We start from the raw sequence: 24,010 nt of genomic DNA, 5'->3' as shown, positions 1-24,010 counted from the left end.
ACAAGCAAGGACAGGCCGACGTTCACCACTTTGCAAACAACTGCATGAGCAAATAGTCCAACAGTTTAAGAACAACGTTTCTCAATGTGCAATTGTAAGGAATTTAGGGATTTCATCATCTACAGTCCATAATATCATCAAAAGATTCAGAGAATCTGGAGAAATCTCTGCAAGTAAGCAGCAAGGCAGAAAACCAACATTGAATGCCTGTGACCTTCGATCCCTCTGGTGGCACTGCATTAAAAACCGACATCGTTCTGTAATGGATGTTACCACATGGGCTCAGGAACACTTCAGAAAACCACTGTCAGTGAACACAATTCGTCACTCCATCTACAAGTGCAAGTTAAAACTCTGCCATGCAAAGCAAAAGCCAGATATCAACAACACCCAGAAACACCGCCGGCTTCTCTGGGCCCGAGCTCATCTGAGATGGACTGACGCAAAGTGGAAAAGTGTCCTGTGGTCTGACGAGTCCATATTTCAAACTGTTTTTGGAAATCATGGACGTCGTGTCCTACGGGCCAAAGAGGAAAAGGACTGTCTGGATTGTTATCAGCGCAAAGTTCAAAAGCCAGCATCTCTGATGGTGTGGGGGTGTGTTAGTGCCCATGGCATGGGTAACTTGCACGTCTGTGAAGGCACCATTAATGCTGGAAGGTACATGCAGGTTTTGGAGCAACATATGCTGCCATCCAAGCAACGTCTTTTTCAGGGACATCCTGCTTATTTCAGCAAGACAATGCCAAGCAACATTCTGCAGGTGTTACAACAGCGTGGCTTCGTAGTAAAAAGTGAGGGTACTAGACTGACCTGCCTGCAGTCCAGACCTGTCTCCCATTGAAAATGTGTGGCGCATTATGAAGCGCAAAATACGACAACAGAGACCCCGGACAGTTGAGCAACTGAAGTTGTACATCAAGCAAGAATGGGAAAGAATTCCACCTACAAAGCTTCAACAATTACTGTCCTCAGTTCCCAAAGGCTTATTGAGTGCTGTTGAAAGGAAAGGTGATGTAACACAGTGGGCCTTCTTTCGAACATGTTGCAGGCATCAAATTCAAAATGAGTGAATATTTGCAAAAAACAATAAAGTTTATACGTTTGAACATTAAATATCTTGTCGTGTACCTTTGTAGTGTATTCAATTGAATATGGTTTGAAAAGGATTTGTAAATCATCGTATTCTGTTTTTATTTATGTTTTACACAACGTTCCAACTTCATTGGAATTGGGGTTGTATATTATATTTAGCTTTTTAGGCTTTTGTGTAACTTTCTGATAGATTTGTGCTTTCTGTGTTTTTAAGGGACGCTGTAAAATAAGTAACTGCTCCTTAATGGCTGTTTTGACTGGAAATGAAAGAATGAGGCGGTCTCTGACTTTATTACAGTGTATTCTCATTACATTTTGGAATATACTGACAACAATAACTCATTTTTTTCCATAGGGGTGCCTGCATCAACCTCTTTTGGATTTTCATTTCTTCTGTATTTTAGTCTCCTTCCTACACAGTGGGACAGATGGTTTATTTTAGCCGTACTGCAGACTGTTATGTGGTGTTTATGACTTTTATAACCTTGTCTCTTTTCCAAATGCACAAATCTAAACTTTGCCTCCACTAGGAAACTCATTAGCGTTAGCGATTATCTGCTTTATCCAGTCAGAATCCGAATCAATTTATTGCCCAAGTGAATGGTAAACAAGGAAGTGTTAAGATACATTTCAGCAAAATGAATTAATATATAAAATAGACAACATATGCTGAGGGCCTGACTCATGCAGTGGCTGGATTACATATTCCACTCAGTTGATCAAAGTTTGAGCAACTTGTGGCCACCATTTATGTATTTTTTTTAGTCTGCTTTTTATAACCCAGTGTAAATTTGTGTTAGGGTCTCAAAAAATGAGTGAAAACATGTGAGAGACGTCCTTTAACAGTGACATAGAGCCTTGAAAACGTGCTGAAAGAACACTGGCGTCAGAATAACAGAATAACACTGTTTAAACTGTCAGAACCAGATTTAAATGCAGTACGTGAGAAGGCCCTGTGCAAAATAAGCAGCGATGTGGCTGCAGTATGGCTCACTGTCCATGTTTCTTACTTTCTCAGCCTGGAATAAAATGATAGCCCTGTAGAATGTGCAAAAAAATTCAAGCTGCACTATGAAAGAGGTTCATTGAAAGTATATTACACTATTGAAAAATGTAGCATTACTGAGTCACTGAAAAAATATAGTGTCCATGTAAGCCAGTAAAAATATAAATTTAGAGGTCAGAGGTGTTGGGTCAGATTTTGTGAGTTTTTCAGACCATGTCATGCATTGGCCCAAAAAGAAGGTCCAGCTTGATGTTCAACATCATACTGATGATACTGATAATACCAGTAGGTAATTCACTCACACATGTTGTGTGCAAATCTGATGTAATACAGCTTCAATATTGCTAATATAAATAATAAATTATTTCACTGTGCCTTTCAAACAGGCTTGAGCGAGCAGTTAGTGGGCGCGGTTCTGCACAGCTTGTGTGATAAGCTGCAGTCTTCTTCTTTTGGGTGGCTACACCATTCATTTTAAGCACGTCTAACCCTGAGTTCCCAGTTTATATGGAACACCTATGATACATGTGCACTTAATAGGTTTACATTTACAGACTGTAGCCCATCTGATGTTGCACAATATATCAGCCCCCCTCTACCCCACAAATCAATGGAAAGGACCACCATAAGTCTAACTCTGGCCATCACTGAGTGTAGGTGCAAGATGGGTACCTAATAAACTGGCACACCATTGTGTGCCTTAGAGGAATAAATATCCATCCACAGAAGGTTCGACTAAACAGCCGGGCTTGTTAAAAGAAGTGTCGTCACAAATTCATACCCTTCAAATAGCAGTCAGCTGGTTTTTATGTAAAGCAGTGCAAGATGGTAATAATGAATACAGTGTGAGGATGAGAAGGTTACTCATCAAAGAATTCCACTAAGACCATCCAGACCAACAGTAATAACTTTATTTCATGACAATGGTCAGGATTTTGCAATTTCTGCCCTTTCCGTGTATAGCTGAGGGCTGGCAAACAGTTACCCAAGAAGAAACAAACAGGGTGAGAGGGGGGGACTTGAAATTCAGGTTGCTTTTTGAGCCATTTGGGTCAGAAAGTATTTTGAGTCTTACACAGCTTTCAGATATGATTCCCTTAAAGTGGATTAAAGAATTCCACCTATATTTGGTGGAAATCCCCTTTATTTAGCCTAATTCATCTATTAAGATCAAAACAAGGTCATTCAGATTGCTTTTTATTGTGAAATGTGGTGCTCTGGACAAGCTTACTGGCTCAGAATCGTTCACAGTGGTGGTGATAGGAACCAGACATCTGAAGAGTTTAATGCCTATAAAAGTTCACAGAGTGCTATTACACCAAATGGTGTGAATGTGAATGCATTGTGTGATGCCTGAGACATTGTGTAATGGTGGTTTTATGAAAGGTTTTTGGCCTAAATTTTATTTTTATGGCAGATAATTACATGCAGGGTGGTGACAGGCAAAATAGTCCCCAAAGAAAACATTTTTTTTTTGGATTTACTGCTGTTTTGTCATCAGCAACACATATAAACACACATGTTGGTTCACTTGCTCTTTTTTGGTTGCAAATACAATGGCTATATTTGCACTGTAGACATTGTAGGCCCTGGTTCCTATCACCACCACTGTAAAGAAATCTGAGTGGTAAGTTTCTCTAAAGTGAACTATTTCAAAACATTCTGAACAACTTTGCTTTCTCAGCAACCGAATTATACAGGAATTTGTAAAAGTCGGTGTAAAACACTAATCAACCTTCTGTATGTTTTGGAGACTTTTGCAAAGAACTGCTGTGTCCCAAATTTACACTAAACACAAAAACTATAGAAATAATATGACTAATCTTTGTATATTGATTTACTGTACAAAACACTGACGTAAAGCACATCAGTGGGAAAATAGTGACTATTAGCAGGATACATAATAACTGACTTTAGTACACATTAGTTTTTGATTATTCTCAAATTTGGCACTTCAGTATACTATATGATAATACCATAAGCATGTAAGCATATATTGAAAAAGTTGGTTCAAATTAGTGCTAGAATTGGGGCACAGCATACATTGCGTGTTTTACTCTGTTAACGATGATTGGAATGTTCCTTGAGATTTTCAGCCAGGAGATCACATGACTATGACCACTATTGTCTTCCCTCCTTCTTCTCTTATTTCTTTCCTAATGTCTTCATCCTCCAGCCTCTTTCCTTTAGTTTTTCTAGCATTCTGTCCACTACAAACACTCCTTGTTCTCTCTTGGCCGGGCAATGTGCAAATAGTTATTGAACGATGTCGTGAACGTCTAGCTTACTCTCGTAATTGTAGTTTCCTTGCAAATCTTCTCCATTCTAAACGCAGATGAATCTCCTGGACTTGTCATGGACCCCCAGCCGCCAGCCGAGGAGGAAGGTGAGTGGCGTTTGGCAGTTAGGCTCGTCTACTTGGCTACTCTACTCAGTTCACAGCACTACAGAAATGAGCATTTTCCCTCCTCTAACTCTCTGAATTCAATTTGTGAAGGCCTTGTTCATTAGCTTATGAGCTGAATCTGGGAATGTTTATGGAGCCTGTAGTGCTGTGGCCTGCAAGGACTGGAGTCTGACACTTGTACTAAAGCCTGACTGATATTGACGACTTATGCTTGTATTGGCATTAACAACAAGCTAAAAATTCGCTGCCAGTTAGCAGCTGTTTTGCTTGCGACACACTCTTTGGGTTCCACATGCCTGCACATCAAATTTAATATCTTTATATGTGTTTCTCTTTCTTTGCAATAATACAGCGCAAAAAATATGGTTCATTTCTTGAATCTGTAGGCTCTGCCCTTTCCATTCCATCTTATTGCGAGATTTTACGTGACTTACATCCTGAGTTACGAGGAGGATTAAGTGGATTCAATTGTTTATTTAAGAAGAAAACAGTAAATATAAAACTACATTTTATAAAACAAAAATCTAAAATCTGAAATGATGTAGGTTATCAGATTTTTTACCCCTCTAAAATTAGTATCAGTGTGGGGCACAACATTTGAATATTGATCTGACCCTCATATGTACATGTACTTTTACAGTTCCAGTCAAAAGTTTGGACATACAGTCACATGCAACAGTTAGTGCTCCCCTGGTCAAATGACATTTTGTTGATGTTCTAAGTGAAAAATAACTTAACATCATCTACCGGAGAACATCACACGTTTAAAGTATGATTATATATGAACTATGCATATATTTATGAAATATGTATATATTTAACATATTGGGGGAAAATAAAATGTGGCCTGTGGAAAAGCAATGACACATATTTTATGTTTAGTTCAGTAAAAAGTGCCTTTCAAAAAAAAGCCTTTCTTTTTTGTTCCCCATAGAGGATGTGTTTACTTTGAAAATCATACAATTATTGCATACATAATTTGACTGAAGGTGCTCAAACTTTTACATACGACTCAACCTTACAGAATGTGGTTTTGTTTAAATGCTTGAAATGAATTATAAAGACAACAACACAAATAAGCTGGTGTGTGAGGCTTTTTCCAGATCCAACATTTTACATTTTTTTACAAGTATATTTGTCGCTGTTGTTGGATCAAAAGCTTCTCCAAAACGCTAACTTTACAGGAGAAGGAAAAAACTCACTCTACTTTTAATGTAAGTCAATCAAACCAGACATTTTTCCAAGTAATTTTAGGTCATTTCATTTGGTCCATTCAACATGAAATTTATACGGAATTTATAGGACTATGGGTGCTTTCAACTCATGTCAAAAACTGAAAACCAGCAAAAATGAAGATAAGAGGTCTTGTTCTGACAGCAGCAATATATTTAAATGTTCCATCAACAAGTGGTTCTCAGCAAGGCTCCTGCTCAGGGGACTTTCAGGGCAATCCTCATGAAGCTGCTTGAGGGAATTCCAAGACTGCGGAAAGAAGCTTGAAAACATTCTTTAAAGAAATGAAAACCTTTTGCTTAAAGCAAAACTCATATTTCCTAGTTTTGATGTTTTCTGTTATTCTCATCCAGTTATGTACACATTATTGACTAATACTGTTCATGTGTGAGTAAGTGCAAGTCAGCAGCTGCACTAAAGTCACTCTGACATCAGTGTTTGCCTTGTTTCTATAGAGTTCATCTCGCAGTACCCCACTCTGTGGACAGAGCAGGTGCGCAGCAGACAGAACAGAACCAGGACACAGTGTGAGTTGTAGATTCTTGCTGTATTGCCAGCTTTCCAGACACTTTGCTGCTCACATATTCACAAAACATCGCACTTTACAGCACGATACCTTTGTGTAGACCAAGGAGAGACCTCTATATTGCCTGTATTGCCATTTAGATTACAGCAGTGAGAAGTCTACAGTCAACAAAGGATACTTTATTCCTGAATAGTAGTCAATCAGAGGATTAGTGTTCCCATCCAGCAGATACATTAGGTGTTACTGAATTTGTTTAATAAATACATTTCCATACTTTTTGTTTGTATGATACATTTTTATGTGTAATATTTCAAATATATAAGATACATGTGCATTTAGATGGTTTTATGTCAACCAGCTCCCATCCAAACATCAACACCAGCCACTCATTCAGATTTTAGCCTTTATCCTCTGAACCTGCAGATATTAAACCTGGGTTGTGGTGTATGAAACAGCTTTAGTCTGCTTGCTAAGCTAATGCTAGTCTCAGATGTTACCAAGGACAGAATAATGGAACAACATTAGCATAATTAACGCCTCGAAACACAAAAAAAGTCGTTTTGAGTCAACACATCCTGTTGTAATCCTCTAATTAGCATTTTCAGTACATTGGACCCACATTTCAAATGTAAGCCTGACAATAGAAAAATATGAACTTTGCTCTAAGTCAACACATTTGATGTAAATACCAGTCATAATAAGCCGTCCAAGAAAAGCTAATCATTTAAAAAGCACGTTTTTCCATGCAGAGGGTCTATAAAGGAGTGACCAAACTTATGAATGTGGCTAAGAGTGAATAGACACCACTGCCATTTGCCTAATAAGTGTATTAATTGTAACATTTGTTGTTAAATATCATTAATTCATTATTTTCTCCAGCTGCAAATAAAAATAAAGGTAAAATATGAATAAGCACATTTCACATATTGTTCCAGTTAATCCACCAGCTTCAATGAAATAGACCTGAAGACAGATTGTTTCTCCATAAACGTTCTAGTTGTTTGGACAGAGACGCACCGATTCCTCTAAACTGGCCACTAATGCTCTTAGAATATCTCTGTATAGTCCAGACAGCAGTGCCCACACGCTCTACTTAACTAGCTTTCTGACATGTTGATCTAATTGCATGCATTAAAACCTTTATTGAATCTTATTCGGAAAAAATGATTGCATACAGCTTATACTTACTTATGGCACAATGTTTACATTACACATGCCCGCGGTGTGCGTGAGCATAAGTGCTTGCGTGTGTGCGAATAGTTGGATCGTGACGTCTTATTGATTTACGACCAATAAAAAGCCTGTGAAAGTGGTGTTGATGGTTTTGATTAGTCAGTTGCTCTGTGGGTTAGCACTGATTACTTCTATCACAACGAGGGCGGTGTGGGAGAGAGCAAAAGAGGATAAGAGAGGAAGCAGTTATTGATAGAAAAATGAAGAATCAGAGAAAAGAGAAGACAGACAGGGTGAGGCCTGTAATTTTGGCTTCTATGTGTGAAACCAAAATAAAAGTAAACAAACGAGAAAGAAGTTTATTCTCCCCCTATTTCGAAGGAAGGAGTGGGAAAGCAGTCTGTCTGTCAGTCTCTCTCATCTTTTTCTTTTTTAAATTCGTTTATTCTTTTTTGTGTGTTGGCGTCAGATGAGATGGTGTAAAACGTTGCTGGAGAGCAGTGCGGTATGGCATGAGCCTTCCACACAGAAGAGCATGATTGAATCCTGATGCAGCAGTCGTAGCGAAATCTAATCTTTTCAAGTCCAAAGTCGTTCTCCATATGGGCCGTTTACGCATTCGAGGCTGCAGCGGTGCACACTTCAGATTTGAACGTATCTTGTTTAAGGCTGAATAGAAGTGAGTATGAGCATGTATAAGCCAGGGTAGTGTAGTTAAGGAATAGTATAGTGAAAAATCTATTTTACATAAAGCTTCCTTTACACCAAATGCAGTCATTCAACAAAGACATGTTTGGTGTCCAAAGTTTGCATCTTTAGTTTTGCACTGAAGCTATGAGGCCAGTGTAGCTAACAAGTAAATATGGCTAGTTAGATAACACTTCACTATAGGGGGGGACGAATGCCACTTCATTATAGGGGGACAAATGCCTGTAAGGCATTTAATAACCCTAACAAGCCAGCAGTTGGTCATTAATAGGCTGCTTATTACTACATCCTTAACATGTAACTAGAGTAAATTAACCATGTTCCGGAGCACTTTAAGTGCTCTTATTAAACCATTACAAGACAGTATGAGAAGTGAATATGCTGCTTATTACAACTTCCTTGTAACTAGGGTGAATTAAGCATTTTCAGCGCACTGAGTAGTCTTATTAGGCCTTTACAAGACAGTAGTTTATAATTAATAGGCCGCTTATTACTACTTTCTTAAGTGAATTAACCATGTTCCAGAACACTTTAAGTGCTCTTATAAAGCCATTTATAAGCCAGTAGTTGGTAAGGAATAGGCTGCTTATTACTACTTCCTTAACCTGTAACTAGAACGTATTAAACATTTACCAGAACATTTTGAGTGCTCTTATTAAGCCTTTACAAGACAGTAGTTGATAATGAATATGCAGCTTATTACAACTACCTTGTAACTAGGGTGAATTAAGCATTTTCAGAGCACTGAGTAGTCTTATTAAGCCTTTACAAGACAGTCGTTTATTATTAATAAGCTGCTTATTACTACTTACTTAACCTGTAACTACAGTGTATTAGGCATTTTCCAGAACACATTGAGTGCTCTTATTAAGCCATTTATAAGCCAATAGTTGGTAATTAATAGGCTGCTTATTACTGTATTCTTAACTTGCAATTAGGTTGAATTAAGCATTTTCCAGAGCACTTGAAGTGCTCTTATTAATATTATAGCTTAACACTTTATTTTCAAATGCAATAAACGAAGGAGGCCTTGCACTTGACAAGTCTCAAGGAAAGCCCTCCTTACCTTGAGACAAGACTGAAACCATTAATTTATGGTGTTGAAGTCTTATTTCACTCTAGTTACTGCTTAATAATTTAGTAATAAGGAGCCAGATACCAATTATTGGCTTTATAATAGCTCAAGGCTATAATGGTGTAAGATTATTGATGCATAATAAATAAATAAAAGTGGTCTTGAAAATGCTTATTTCACCCTTTGTTTGCGTGATTATGTTGGAATAAGCAGAATCCTTGCTTGTTAAGGTTTAATAAGCATATTACAAGGGCATTATAATGTCCCCTTATATTGAAATGTTATCACTAGATATACTTACTAATTAGTGCAAACCGCATGACTAAATAGACCTTATTATATGGTTTCTGATATTGTATGATATACTGGAGGGAAATATATATTTATAGCTAACAGTACAGTGTTTCAAACCATATAACCAAGTCTGTTTGAGATTAACAACTGTACTCATTGAAGCAATTGTAAGATCAATTCTTTTGAGGCTACTAGGTGTAGTATAAGCTTTCACTTCTTGGCTGACTGACAATGTTTAGGGAAAGAAGAAAAACTGTAAGGTTGATTTCTTGCCTTTGTAAGCTGTGTAAGTTGGATTTTTTCCTTTAACTGCCTAATACGAGTGGTTTCGCTCAGGCCAAAACATTTCACATGCACATGTACCCACATTTCTATGTAAATATTGATGTTGGTTAGGGGCTGGGAGTGTGCTCTTTCTCTCTTTCTCTCCTTTTACTGTCTCTGACTCGCACTATCCAACAATACTGCCCCCTATTCTGCTTCTTTTGTCCATTGTCTATCTTTATTGCTTCTCTCAGACCACCATACTCTGTCATGTGTCTATGGATATGTATATTTGTATGTGTATGTGAGAGATAGAAGTTGTAGTCTGGTAACATGAAGATTTCAGCTGTCATTCAGTTAGTCTCATAACAAACCTTGCTGTCCTGTAGCTCATCAAAACATGCTGTTTGGTCAAAAATGGCTGAAATACAGCCACTCATGCTCTAACATGGCAGTTGTGGCATTTAAAAATAGCTTTTTTGTTGCTACCTGGCTAATGCAGAAAGAAATCAGACAGCTAATGTTACTGCTAAGAAGCTACAGATCTTAAACATATAACTGCGGTAGCTTGTCCTTAAATCATTATTACACTGAAGAGAATGAGTTACTCAAACTATAGAAATGAGGAGGCAAACAAGCCAAAAGCTAAAGTTAGCTGGCTAACTAAATACCTCACCTCAGTTTGGATTTTTTTTCTCCAGTTGAAAAGGTCAAAAATGTCTATTTTGTGATGAATAAAGATGCAATCAATGTTTTCTTTGACAATTTTGTTTTTGTAACTGAGGTAAGAATTAAATTGATGCTCAGTTTTGTATGTTTTTATCTTATTATTCAGTGGCCGGTTTAGCACTCTGGCTAGGTTGGCACCACAGGGATTCCCAAAGGGTGTTGGGTGTTGTAGTGAGAGGACGAAAACATGAACATGATATAAAATCATCAATTCTGTCTAACAGATGAGGCTGAGGGATGTAATGTTGCACTACAGAGTTCTGTGTAACATGAAAAATAACATATTTTGTAGCTCATTTTAAGCCAAAAGGCAGAAAAGTACAACAATTCTCAATACCCGGCTGAAAGTGAAAAGAAGCCCAATAACTAGGGTGGCAGGGTGGGCAGTTGCATTGGGGCCCATGGTAACTGGCCTCCAGTTTTTCCTTTTATTGGGCCCCACAGGGCATGGACTGCCCATAGGAAGTAGCAGGAAATTTTAGCCTGACCTTTCAGTTCGACCATCCAGACCTTTAGATTGAAAGATCAACTAAACTAGAACACAGTGCAGCCACACCAATTGAAAAAAACAAATCTCTCAGCCTGAAATTTATTCCAATGGCATATAGCATACGAATGCATTAGATGCTAGCGGGTGGAGTGATGTGCCTTGAGAGTACCAACTCATTGAGACGTAACAATAATAAACAAACATGCAAATCTTATGGTAATTTTTCTTTTAATTTAATATACTTTTTTGTATGGTGGGGTGATGTTGGGGGGACATTAATTATTTTTGCACTGGGGCTCATAAGATCCTAGTTACACCACTAATGAAGCCTCATAAAATGTAACTTATATTTTATTACAAGGCTAGTGTAAAGTGACCATTTTACTCTTAGTCACGCTCTCTGTCTCTCTCTCTCTTTCTCAGTTGCTTTCTTTCTCCAGAGCAAACACAGACACTTGGCCTCTTCTCACAGCAGGGAACTGTTAAACATCATTCATCTTGTAGTGAATTTATACCGTCACTTCTCAATGCTCTCCCATTTCGGGTTTGCGCTCCTCCCTGCTCATTCTTCTGCCTCATTTTTAAACACAAAATGCATTCAGTCTGTTCAAAAACCAAAAGGTAAAGAAGACTCTTTTTCTCTCTGTCCATCTTATAGCTTCTTCTTGTGATCAAGAGCAGCTAACAGCCCAAGAAGAGGCAAGACAGCATAAGAATGAGGCGGTGTTTGTTCCAGAGTGTGCTCAAGGTGGCCTGTATAAGCCAGTCCAGTGTCATCCTTCTACAGGCTACTGCTGGTGTGTTCTAGTAGATACCGGGCGGCCCATACCTGGCACCTCCACCAGGTGAGTAAAAGCTCCAGTCCAATGCCTCAATCCCTTTGAAAAACCTGGAGCCTGTAAACCCCTTGCCAAACTTACACAGATGCAATAACACTACAGCTAGGCAGAGATACATGGTTACAAATCTTAACATAGTGGAGGTACTAAAAACAGATCATAATCCCCTCTTCAACTGCCAACACTGGATCTCCCTCTGCTCTCGTTTGTCATGCTGCTTTTGATACACTGAACCATGGAAACCTCAAGACTTTTGGATGTCCAGGCTACATGAGATCCTCACATGGTTTTTATCTTACCTCTCTAAGAGAGAGCACTTAATTTCACTATGTCTAGAGCTTCCAGATCTAGGTTGTCCCCAGTTGCCTGAAGGGGTTCCACAGGGGTAAATTGTGGTCCCCATTCTGTTTTCAATTTACATGCTATTTCTTACACCAACATTAACAGTAGGCATGATATCAAGCACCCTGGGAAACCTACATCTTCCTCAGGACAACATTTTCATTTCAAAAACTGGAGCTTAGTTTCAGTCAGTTATCAATCAGATCGATAACATAGTCATTGGAAACCCTGTTACTGACAAGTAAGTCATACATTTTTACTTATGCACTTTTACATCCCACTCAAAAATACCTTGTACTGTACCTGTACATGGAGAGCAGAACCAGACAGACAGCTCACACTACTCTTAGGTTCTAATGATGTTCTAGAATGTAGCTGGCATGAAATGTATTATCCATTCAAAAGCAATTTCTGCATATTCATTGAATGAAAACCTTCACAATGTGAGCTTGTCCTTTGTCCCCTTATAACCTTTGCTACCAGACCACTTCGTCAAACCTCATACCTGCCCAGTCCTTTGAGATTTTTAATGAGAACTTAAGGTACACTTTTACAGGAAGGCCTACACAGCTACTGGAACGGACTCTGCTAAGCTGATTTCCTCCAATGAGTTAGTTTTGCTGTTTTTGGACAATTTATGACTACTACAAAAATTTTGGTAATATTATTATTAGTCATGGCCATACTTGACTTTCACAAATCTCTCAAATAACACTTCCAAGGCAAACAATTCACATATCAGTCATGTTGCCTACCATTATTGTGAACAGACCTACAATACATTAACCTTTTGGCATCCTTAAGAAGCACTTCTTGAGTGTTGAAAGAGGAAACCCCCTTCCTGCCTTTTAAAATGCTAGGTGCAAGTCAACCTCTTCACTTACAGTACATCTAATATACTCCCGGGGCACGGCCTATTATTCAGCTTGCGGTGTGGTCCAAAATCAAAGTCTATGGGGTCCCTCAGGGCTCTACACTTGGCCCTGTCTGATTTAGTATTTTTTCACTTTTATGCCAATCAGAAAACACTAGGAACAGCTTTTTAGTCCTTGATAGAATAGATTCAAGCTAGAATCAGAGTTGTTGCACTTTGAGTGCTACACAGGCAAATCATGTTGTGTTTTTGAGTTGAGTGGTGCAAATATGACTCCTTATTATGGTAATGCTGCTATGTATGTGTGTATGAGTTTATGTATGTGTCAAGGTCAGTGACTCTAGCTTAGCAGGGAGGATAGCTGAGAGTGTGCTTAGCAGGTCCTCCTTTAATGAGGCATGGGAGAGTTGTGGAGTAATGCTGTGAATTGTGGAACTCTGCTCACTGCAGTATTGAGTTAACAAAGCCCCAGGCAGAGTGCCAGACTGCACATTAGTGCACCTATGAGTTCTGCTTTTCTCTCTCTCTCTCTCTCTCTCTCTCTCTCTCTCTCTCTCTCTCACTCTCTCACTCTCTCCTTCTCTATCTATCCATCTCTGTTCTTTCTCGTTCCCCTCTTCTGGGTCTGACTTGGCCAGGTCCCCCATCAGCAATTGGAACTTGTTCATTTTCCAAGCAGAATCATGAATACTTCTCTGTGTCTCATACGTCCTCTTTTACTTGTACTGCTTATGCTCTCTTGCTTTCTGTCAGACCTTCTTTCTTTCTTTCATGTTCTTTCAATTTTTTTTTCTGTTTCTTTGGCCAGATCTGTTTCTCTCTGAACACCAGCACACACCTGTGCATGTATGTGATCACCACTGTGTTGTGCAGTTAATTGAATGCTTGTTCTCTCATTCACTCTCCTATACAATAAAGAATTGCAATGGTTGTCATTAGGATATCACATGTTAACTATATGGGGGAAAGTTTGCAAATAAAATCAAACAACAGGTTTCTCAGATGTTGCTAGACCATTGCTATGGTATTCCAAGTGCTTACTCGGGTATTGCAAGGGCATAGCTGTGGTATTTCAATGTGCTTACTCAGGTTTTGCAAGGGCATAGCTATGGTATCCCAGATGGTAGCTAAGATGTTGCTAGGGCATTGCTATGGTATCCCAGGTGGTTGCTTAGGTATTGCTAGGGCATTGCTTTGGTATCCCAGGTGGTTGCTCAGGTGTTGCTAGGGCATTGCTATGGTACACTGGTGGTTGTTCAGGTGTTGCTAGGACATTGCTATGGTATCACAGGTGGTTGCCAAGGTGTTGCCAGATGACTGCTATGGTATCCCAGGTGGTTGCCAAGGTGCTGCTCGGGCATTGCTATTGCGCCCCAAGTGGTTGCTAAGGTGTTGCTAGGGCATTGCTACGGTATCCCAAGTGGTTGCTAAGTTGTTGCTAGGGCATGTTTTTTCTTAAATTTGTTCTTGTGAAAGGTCCTAAGAAAAAGTCTACATCAGATTCATGATGTTTTCTTGCAAGAATGCAGAATTGTTCGCACCTTTGTGCTCTGTATTGTGTTCTTACCTAAGAACAAATTCCAAATAAGAGAATACTGGTGAATGTCAGTATTCAGAATGTCAGAATATTCGTGAAAAACTGAAAAAGTGGGTTTTAAGACAAGAAGAGGTTCTTAAGAATGAGGCTCTTTGTTATGTTATCCTAGGAGGTTGCTCATGTGTTGCTAAGCCATTGCTAAGGTATTCCAGGTTGCTTAAAAACTGTGACCTGTGAAAATAGTCCAAAAATTGCATTGAATAAAAAGAAAAATAGCACTAAGTTGGTGTTGTACCACATTAAAAACCCTAGAAAATACTGGATCTAATGTCCTTTCCTTTTTACCCCAAAAACGGATTGTATTTTATGAATTTTTGTAAATGTGCCCATTTGTTTATATGCTAGCCCACTATACTATTTTGCTGTGTCATTGCAATCACAATGAAATATTTGAACAGGAAACACAAAAATGTCCCACACTTTAAGCTTTGTGAAATTCTCGATCCTCTTGCTTTTCATTTCACAACGTGATGCGATCACAAAGCAAGAGTCCAATAGAGCATGCTTAGTCGATTGTCTCCTTGAGGCCTAAGTTGCAACTGGAACTGATTTTTAGGTCAGTGGGTGGCATCTCAATGTTTTAATAAGCCGTAGACTTAGCCTGAGGTTTGCAATGCTTTGTTATTTCTAAGCTGATTTAGACCACTGGATTTTATTTCAACATTGTCTGTGGATTTTGAGTATAATGTTCCTTCATTCAGTTGTACATGGAAAACAATAACGCTCTGTGTGCTTTTGTCCTCACAGATATGAGCAGCCAAAATGTGACGGCAATGCGAGGGCCCATCCCAACAAACCCAAAGATCATTACAGGAACAGACATCTGCAGGGTGAGTGTGTGTCTGTGTGTATATGTGTGTGTTTGTATGTCCTGACTTTGTAGGATAACAGGGTTAATGTCAAGAACCAATAAAATGGTCCATTTATCTTTGGTTATTGAGGTTAAGGTTAGAGCTAAACATTGACCATTCCTGTTACGCACAAGTACTTACTTAATTTAAATATGATATATGGGACAAATTATTATTCTTTACAATTTGCAATTTTGGAAAATGTGCCTTTTGCACAGGTCACATTTTCTGTTTTATTTCTTTTTCTAATATATCAAATGTAGCAAATAAATAGTAATTGTGTATTAAAATGTGTAGATGTGTGTTCTCAGCAGAGGATGTGTTAACTTATTTTCACCTAGAAAAATCAATTAAATGCAATTTAGCCATGGGTACCCACATTTTTCATACAAATGTATGTATTTATGCTGTATTAGGCTTCTAAGCAAATGGATTAAAACCATTTCCTTCTAGTAAAAACATTACATAACATAGAATACAAAAGAACATCAGTGCTGTAAAAAGTAATGAGACTTTCTTGTTTTCACAAATAATTTCCATCATTTTTTATTTAATGATTGAGCCAATCCAGATATTAAATTGTTGGTATTGCTAGAAAAAAAGGCTTGACATTGTATTGTTGTCTAAATGGCAGCATATCCTGCCTCCTTATCATTAATGGTGCTTTCACAGATGTGCAGGTTGCACATGCCATTGACATTAACAAACCCTCATTCTGTGAGAAAGCCTGTCTTTTATAACTTTACACTGGTAACCATCACGATGGTCATTTCCTCTTTGGTGTATATATATATATATATATATATATATATATATATATATATACACACACTTATATACATATGGATGTAATATGTAATACTTATAGGCCATTGTAGAATGAAACATATATATATATATATATGTATGTGTATATATATATATATATATATATATATATTATTGCATATAGATGTAGGTAGATACATTAACATAAAACATACAGGACCCATGACTCCACATGCTGGCTGTGTATAACAACAACCCTGTGTGTATGTATGTTTCCATGCCTCGAACTCTGCACCAGCCGCATTGGCGTAGCATGATTGTGATTTGTGGGTGATAATCTGTGAATAATATAAAACAGTTGTGTTCCGCTGTTCTCAGCCCTGTTCTCTCATATTTCTGCTACAAATGCTTCACTGCACTTCACACCCTGATGCCCGGTTCCAGTGTGTGCTGATATGGGTATGCCTGTGCACTTTTACAGCTGTGTTTGTACCTGTGTGTATGTGTGTGTATTTGCCACTGCCCTCATTATGGTTAATGGTGCAATGCCTCCTGTGCGGTGAGTTTTTGACAAACAGATTATGTAAAACCTGCTGAAATAAAGGCGAACCAGCAGGCTTATCACCTCATTACCAACAGCCATCCAGGTGTGCCTGTGGGGTGTATTCATACACTGCAGGCCAACTGTTTGGAAGCAATATTAGCTTTGTAAAATATATATGAAACTTTGTTATCACTATAATAATGAAACTTTGTGAGACATCGCATAGATGTTAATTCAAAAGTTGCTATTCATGAAGTAATGAAGTCTTTAGGGTTATGCGTCATTAATTAACATATTAAGTTCTGAGATAGAAGCCATTACTTGATAGTGATTTACAACTGACTTAAGTTGTTTTTGCAGCTACTAATCTAAAGTGATGTTAAAGTGATGACCTTAAAGTTAAGGTCCTGGCTCTGGCCTCTTCTGTCTTTTCGCAGGTAGCCCTGCCTCATTAGTAGTCTTCCTACCTGTGTGTAGTTTGTTAGACCTCCTTTCCCAGGTGCTTTCTATTCTTGTCTTTGTTATATGTAACTCTCACGTTTCAGTTTGCCTTTGTTTGCAGTTTTTGATCAACTTACATCTACATGCTTTACAGTAGTAAATCACAAATAGAGATATCAAGGCAATATGGATAGGTGTGTTTATTGAGGTCATTTATGGACTAATATCTCCTATTCTAGCAAGTGTGAGCATTTACCGAGCTTTTTATGGACTAATAGTATCTAGTCTACTCTAAGAGTGTTTATTTAAGTTTTTTATTGACTAATATCTCCTAGCCTATCAGAACAGTTATTAAGGTAGTGTATGGGCTAATATCTCCTGTTCTAACCAGTATGAGTTTTTACCAAGGTGTTTTATGGACCAATAGTTTCTATTCTAGTGTATGAGAGTAATTATTGAGGTTGTTTATGGACTAATATATCCTATTCTAGCTTTGTAGATGTGCTTTTTCAGGTTGTTATTGGACTCATATCTTCTGTTCTAGTGGATAGGAGTTTTTATTTAAGTTTTTTGAACTTATATCTCCTATTCTAGCATATAGGAACATTTATTGATGTCATTCATAGAATAATATTGCCTATTCTTGTGTGTATGAGCATTTATTGAGGCTGTTTATAGACTTATATCTCCTATTCTAGTCTATATGAACATTTATTGAGGATTTTATGGACTATTCATTTCTACTCAAGTGTAGAGGAGTAATTATTGAGGATATTCATGGACTAATATCTTCTATTCTAGCTTATATAAGTGTTTATTGAGGTTGTGTTTTGTAAATATTTTCATATACGTTCTCTATTAGTCACATCTGAATTTCTGATTTGTTTGTTATTAATTGTATATTATTACATTTTAAACTGTTACTTTAAAAAGTATAGTAATTAAAAGATAGGTTAGTACTGCATTTGTTAAGTCCTTAAAATCCCAAGGTTATTACATACTAAGGCTTATTATTCAGTAACTACAGGGACTCCAATGCAATACTTATGTAAGCGATTTGCTAAGAGATAATGGAACTTATGGAGTCCAGCCTCACAACATTTGCTAAGGTCACATTTGTTGGCATGTCTTGGTCAGTTCACTTAGCTTTAAAGTAATTTTACATTTTGGCTGCTTACTTATTTTTAGCTTGTAATATATGTGTATGCTCTTCTTTCCTGAAAAGTTCCCGCGACCCTTCACTGGGCAAGTGGCAAATGTGAGCAGATTAGGCCGCCGTGCAGATGAGTGATAGGAGAGATTAGAGAAGATAATGTGAAGAAGGGAGGAGGAGGGTGGATGGATGGGTATCAGGGTCAGAATGAAGAGGAAAAATGCACCAGAGGGGCAAAAATAGGGTAGGCAGAGAAAGAATGAAGAGAAAACAGACATCTAATGCTTCTTCTGCTGAGATTGATTGAGCATGAAAAGTATTTTTTCACTTTTTAAAAAAATTGCATGTTCATCCCTCCACAAATCCCAAAATTACCCACCAAACAAAAGCAGCCTTTAATGTTTTAATGTTTCTCACATGCTAATGGGATTAACTACACCATGCTTAAATGTGTTAAGGGTATAAGACAGGCTTTAGGACTATTATAAAGAGTGTGTGTGTGTGTGTGTGTGTGTGTGTGTGTGTGTGTGTGTGTGTGTGTGTGTGTGTGTGTGTGTGTGTGCGTGTATATGGATAATCATGATTCATGTGCTCTTCATCAGCCGTGTGAATACTGTGACATTTCAAGCACTTTGCAGAGTTGAAGGCGAAAGAGTAAAGCTGCTTAATCTTGCTCAGCTTCAGTTTGGGGCAGCCAATTAAAACAGATTTCATCTTCACTAAAATGCCGTGTCTTGCTTTTTCACACCTTGTGAGTGTGAGGGAGCCCCTCTGGGTCAAATACTCAGCTAATCAGTTACTGAAAGAAACGACGCATGGGATTTACTTCATTCAAATGAGTACATCATGTTCACATGACTAAAATGTATTAGATCAACATAGAAGCACAATGAAAGACAAGCTTGTGTTGAGTAAGAGTGAAGAGCACTAAAGACCAAGGAAAAAATGGAGAACAAATCCTGCAAAATGTGTAAAGATGATTCTAAGATGTTGGAATGTTGGAATGTAAACTCTTCAAATAGTGTTTTACTCACACAATATAACTTTCAATATGATATGTAAAGAAGGTGATTTGTAAGGTGTTGTAACGTAACTGCTATGGTATTCCAGGTGGCTGTTAATATATATATGTGTGTGTGTGTGGGTGTGTGTATATATATGTATATATATATATATATATATATATATATATATATATATATATATATATATATATATATATATATATATATATATATGCAACTCATTTACACCATGTATTTGATTGAAAACAGTACAAAGTCCAAATATCAGATGTTAAAAACTGAAACATTGTATTGTTTTTTTATGAAAAACATTCCCGTTTTGATTTTGATTCCAGCAGCATGTTTCAAAAGGCTGGTAAAGTTGTGTCATGCTAAAAAAATAACACCTGGTAGTTAACTGGCAACAGGTCAATAACATGATTGAGTATAAAAGAAGGAAAGTCTTTCAGGAGTAAAGATAGGGAGGTGTTCATCATTTTCTGACAGACTGCATGGGCAAATTGTGCAACAATTCAAGAAAAACATTTCTCAATGTAAAATCATCTATCATCTACATTATATCCTATCATTAAAAGAGTTAGAGAATCCACATAAATGTGTATGTAAGACACCAGACCAAAAACCAGTATTTGCTGACCATGATCTTTAAAAACAGGCATGATTCTGTAGTGGAAATCACTGGATGGGCTCAGGAACAATTCTGAAAACCATGGTCTGTAAATACAGTCTGTTTCTCCATCCACAAGCACAACAAGGTCAAACTAACCATGCAAAGAAGGAACCATATATAAACAGGATCTAGAAACACTGCTGCCTTCTTTGGGCCCAAGCTCATTTAAGATGGACTAAGGGGAAGTGGAAAAAGGGTTCTGTTGTCTGAAAATCAAAAATTGAATTCTTTTTGAAAATCGTTGATACTGCGTCCTCCATGAGCCATTCTCATGCTAAATTGTAGCTGACCATATGTAAAAAGTGTAATAAAAATGGCCTTGATAGCATACATAGCAAAATGAAAGTATCTAAATAAGCTACAAATTTGTTGACAGTGTATAGTAACATATGCATATAAAAAGCAGTGGTGTTATGTTAAATTGTAACTGACCATTGTAATAGAAACAGGTTTGGGAACTTTTATGACTAAATTTATGTTTTCATACAAACTAGTATTGTAAAATAACGTACTGTGAGTAAGTATTGTAATATAAACATAAAAATGGAAGTGTGTGAGTCATTGTCATCTTAAACTGTAGCTGGCCACATTTGTTCCCGGTAGCATTTTTTATCATGTACACAAAAAACATAATTATGTGAGGTGTTTTATGCTAAACTGCAACTTGCCAGCATTAAATGGTGTTATGGAAATGGGTTTAATAGCATCTATAGGAAAATTCAAAGTTTCATGTAACATACAAACTAGTATCATAATGTAACATAAGTACGGTAATATAAACATAAGTATGAGGCATTTCATGCTAAAAATAATTTTCAGTAACACTGTATGTTGCAGTACAAAGTAGTACTTATACTAAGTATTGTCACATGTAAAAAAGCTTATTGAGGCATTGCCGTGCTAAATTGTAGTCAGCCATGCTTGACGAATGTGATAAAAACATTCTCAATAACATATATAGCAAAATTAAAAGTTCCAAAAAATGTGCAAACTAGTTAACTAAGATCTATAGTCAAGTGTTTTCTGAGGTTCTTTATTTATTAGGGAATGATTAGTTGACAGTCACTACAAATCAGCCAGTAGAGCGTTTCACTGTGCCTTCCACAGATGCTGGGATGGAAAGAAAAGGCTGTTAGCCTCTGGATCTCTGTGTTGTACTTTGGCTTGCTAATGTCTTAGCTTGGCCCTGGGCTTTCCCCACTCTGTTTTACTAGTTTTCTGCCGTACGCCTTCGCAAACATGTCATTAACGGAGAGTGTTAATGAACAGAGCTCTCTCTGTTCCCTGTACACGTATGTGTGTGCGTGTGTGTTTATGCACCCGTCTCTCTTGCCAGTAGCTTTTCCGCAGGTGCCGTGCACAGAGCAGATCTAATGGTCATGGCTGGTTGATCACGGGGCATGGAGGCTGCTGAAGGCAACTGGGGGCCAGTGGGTGCCAGCAGCTGCACATCCAGACTTAACTAGCAGAATTCCACACTAGCCTTGGCGCTGTCTCCTTTTGGCAGCTTCAGGTCTGCAGTAAATGAACTCTTAAGGGAAAACTTTGACAACAATTTTCCCCTGACCTGAAATGCACCCAGACATGTTTGGTGTCAAAAGTTTGCTTCTTTAGTTTCGCACTTATGCCATGAACCTAATGTAGCTTATAAGTAATGGAAGCTTACGTCTCAACAATTAGCATTATTGCATTGCAAGGATCGCCCCGGATTCCTGAATGCATGGCCTCTATCGTCAATGCATAATTGTCCTCGCTTTTTTTGGGTGATGGACCCAGAGTGATACCAGCCAATGCAGAAATCTTAGATGATCAAAATTGGGAATTAATGTTCTCCTCCAAGTTTGTTGAGCTGTTCGTCGATGTTGCATTTGCTTCTCATTCTGCAAATCAATTTGAAAAAAATGTGATGGCTAGCTTGGGCATGTAAATGATTGATTGATTAACCGTTACCTGAAAAAGAAACATTTGATCAGCCGATGGTATTGGTTAAAAAAAAACAAAAAACAGTTGTTTTACTTCATTTCCATTAAAGAAAGGTTTCTAATTGAATTGCTGGGTTTATCAAACTGAGAAACATGTTTGAAATGGATTAAAAGAATACTGATACCATGAAGCAATTTCTGCCATGCATACAGCTCTGAATGAGTACATAAGCACAGCAGTAGGTGGACATTAACCCTTAAATGGCCAGTGCCCACCAGTGGGCCCAATGTTTTGTTACATAATTCTAGAAACAAAGACTAGCTCAGCCAATTTGCATTGAAGTCACTGTAGTTACTGAATAATAAGCCAGGGATTTTAAAACATGTCATGCTTTATTATTGTTTCACATTTCAGAGAAGCAGTAGTAAAAATGATCATTTTGTTATTGAAAAAGGTGGGTTCTATACCAGTTGGTATTAACGACGAAACAAATGAGCTTAGAAAACACAATGTGCCAACCACGCAAAACGTGTGCTATCTATGGAGCAAACATTACAGAGAATATTAAATGGAAAGAACAGCCAGTCTCTTGGGGTAACAGTAGCTTTTAGCCTGGGCCCCTAAAAAGTGTAATTGTTCGGAATATATACAAACATATGCATTAATTTTAATGGCTGTTACTTTTTTATTCAATTAATAATTGTTAATTAACCTTTTCTCTCTATGACTTCAATACTGCTAGACATTTGTTCTTTTTTATTAACAGATTTAAAAAATGTAGTTGTCAGCTCCTTAGTTTAAAAAAAGTTCTTAAGCAAACAGTTGCATATTTAATATGGTTTTGGGCCGTTTTCTTCATATCCATGCTTATGCCTGGCCACATAAATCAGTTATTTGTTCCACAGTCCATGCATGGATCACTTTTTGTATTAATACAGAATTCACTTGACAGGTGTGCATATATAAAGTATTTTATGATGGCTTTGAACATGGCACAGCCAATCAGATTTCAGGACCGGAATAACTGATATTCTGATGGGTTGCATCTCTGATTTTAGTCTTGCTGGTTAACCACCAACCAATGATGAGCGTTTATTAAAATATATGTCCCTGTGCTGGCAAATGAATCACACGCTAGGCCTCACTCTCCCAGCTTGGTAGCTTTGTGTGATATGGTGGAGACCTAGCTAATGAGTGTGAATTGACTATGACTAAATTAAGGTTTGGGACAGCAAAGTCTTCCTACAGAGAAGGCATGCACACACCTGGCCACATACAAAACACACCAGCTCATCAGAACATTCTGCCAATGAACATGTTCTGTGCCACAGGCTGGACGCACTGTTTGTGAATGATAGGTAATAAATGTGCTTCTCACAGTCCAGTGCATGTGCTGCTGAGAGGATGGTGATGAGAGCTTTATGGGGTGCAGAGGGAGAACGGGGGCAGTGGTGTTGAAAGCTCAGCTGCAGTGTGTGGAGGGGTGTTTGCCCAGTGTTGTCCCGAGGGACACAAAGAGCAGACCAGGGGAAGAAGGTTTAGCTTTTGCTTTCTGATTGCTGGCATGGCCTTGTACTGGTGGAATTACACTTTAACTGGTGGAATTATTATGGATTTTAAACACACGTACATACAAACACACACACAGTTCACATACTGTTGTGCACCCAGGCACATTCTATTCCATAATGAAGAGTACAAAGTTGACACAAAAAATCTGTTGTTTATTTTTTTAAATCCTAGAAATTACAATTATTGCCAGACATAACAAAAGCATGATGTATTGAAATTGGCTTGACAAAGTCATCTTACTGTGCTTCATTTTCTCATTTTACACTTTTTTGTACCATTTTCATGGATCAAAGTAGAGCTAGAACCTTTGAAATATTATAGAGCCTATATGATAATAGTGCACTTGTGCTTTTGATCACACCTACAGTTTTTACACAACAATTGGTAAACATATATTTTTTTTCTATACGA

At 37.8% G+C, this 24,010-nt stretch overlaps 1 protein-coding gene across 2 annotated transcripts in view; it reads left to right on the top strand.

Moving 5' to 3' along the window:
• Positions 1-24,010, top strand: part of smoc2 (SPARC related modular calcium binding 2) — a 70,633-nt gene that overhangs the window by 35,277 nt on the left and 11,346 nt on the right. Inside the window, exons 6-9 of one of the 2 annotated variants that reach the window (XM_017695368.2) lie at positions 4,404-4,487; positions 6,197-6,268; positions 11,659-11,845; positions 15,400-15,482. In XM_017695368.2, the coding sequence (XP_017550857.1) occupies positions 4,404-4,487; positions 6,197-6,268; positions 11,659-11,845; positions 15,400-15,482 (426 nt within the window). The remainder of the gene's footprint in view (positions 1-4,403; positions 4,488-6,196; positions 6,269-11,658; positions 11,846-15,399; positions 15,483-24,010) is intronic. The other variant, XM_017695369.2, reaches the window with a different exon arrangement.

Source organism: Pygocentrus nattereri, chromosome 5, assembly GCF_015220715.1.
Source record: "Pygocentrus nattereri isolate fPygNat1 chromosome 5, fPygNat1.pri, whole genome shotgun sequence".
NCBI classification, from domain to species: domain Eukaryota; kingdom Metazoa; phylum Chordata; class Actinopteri; order Characiformes; family Serrasalmidae; genus Pygocentrus; species Pygocentrus nattereri.
The sequence above is the reverse complement of the archived record's forward strand: the minus strand, read 5'-3'. Positions and strand labels throughout refer to the sequence as shown.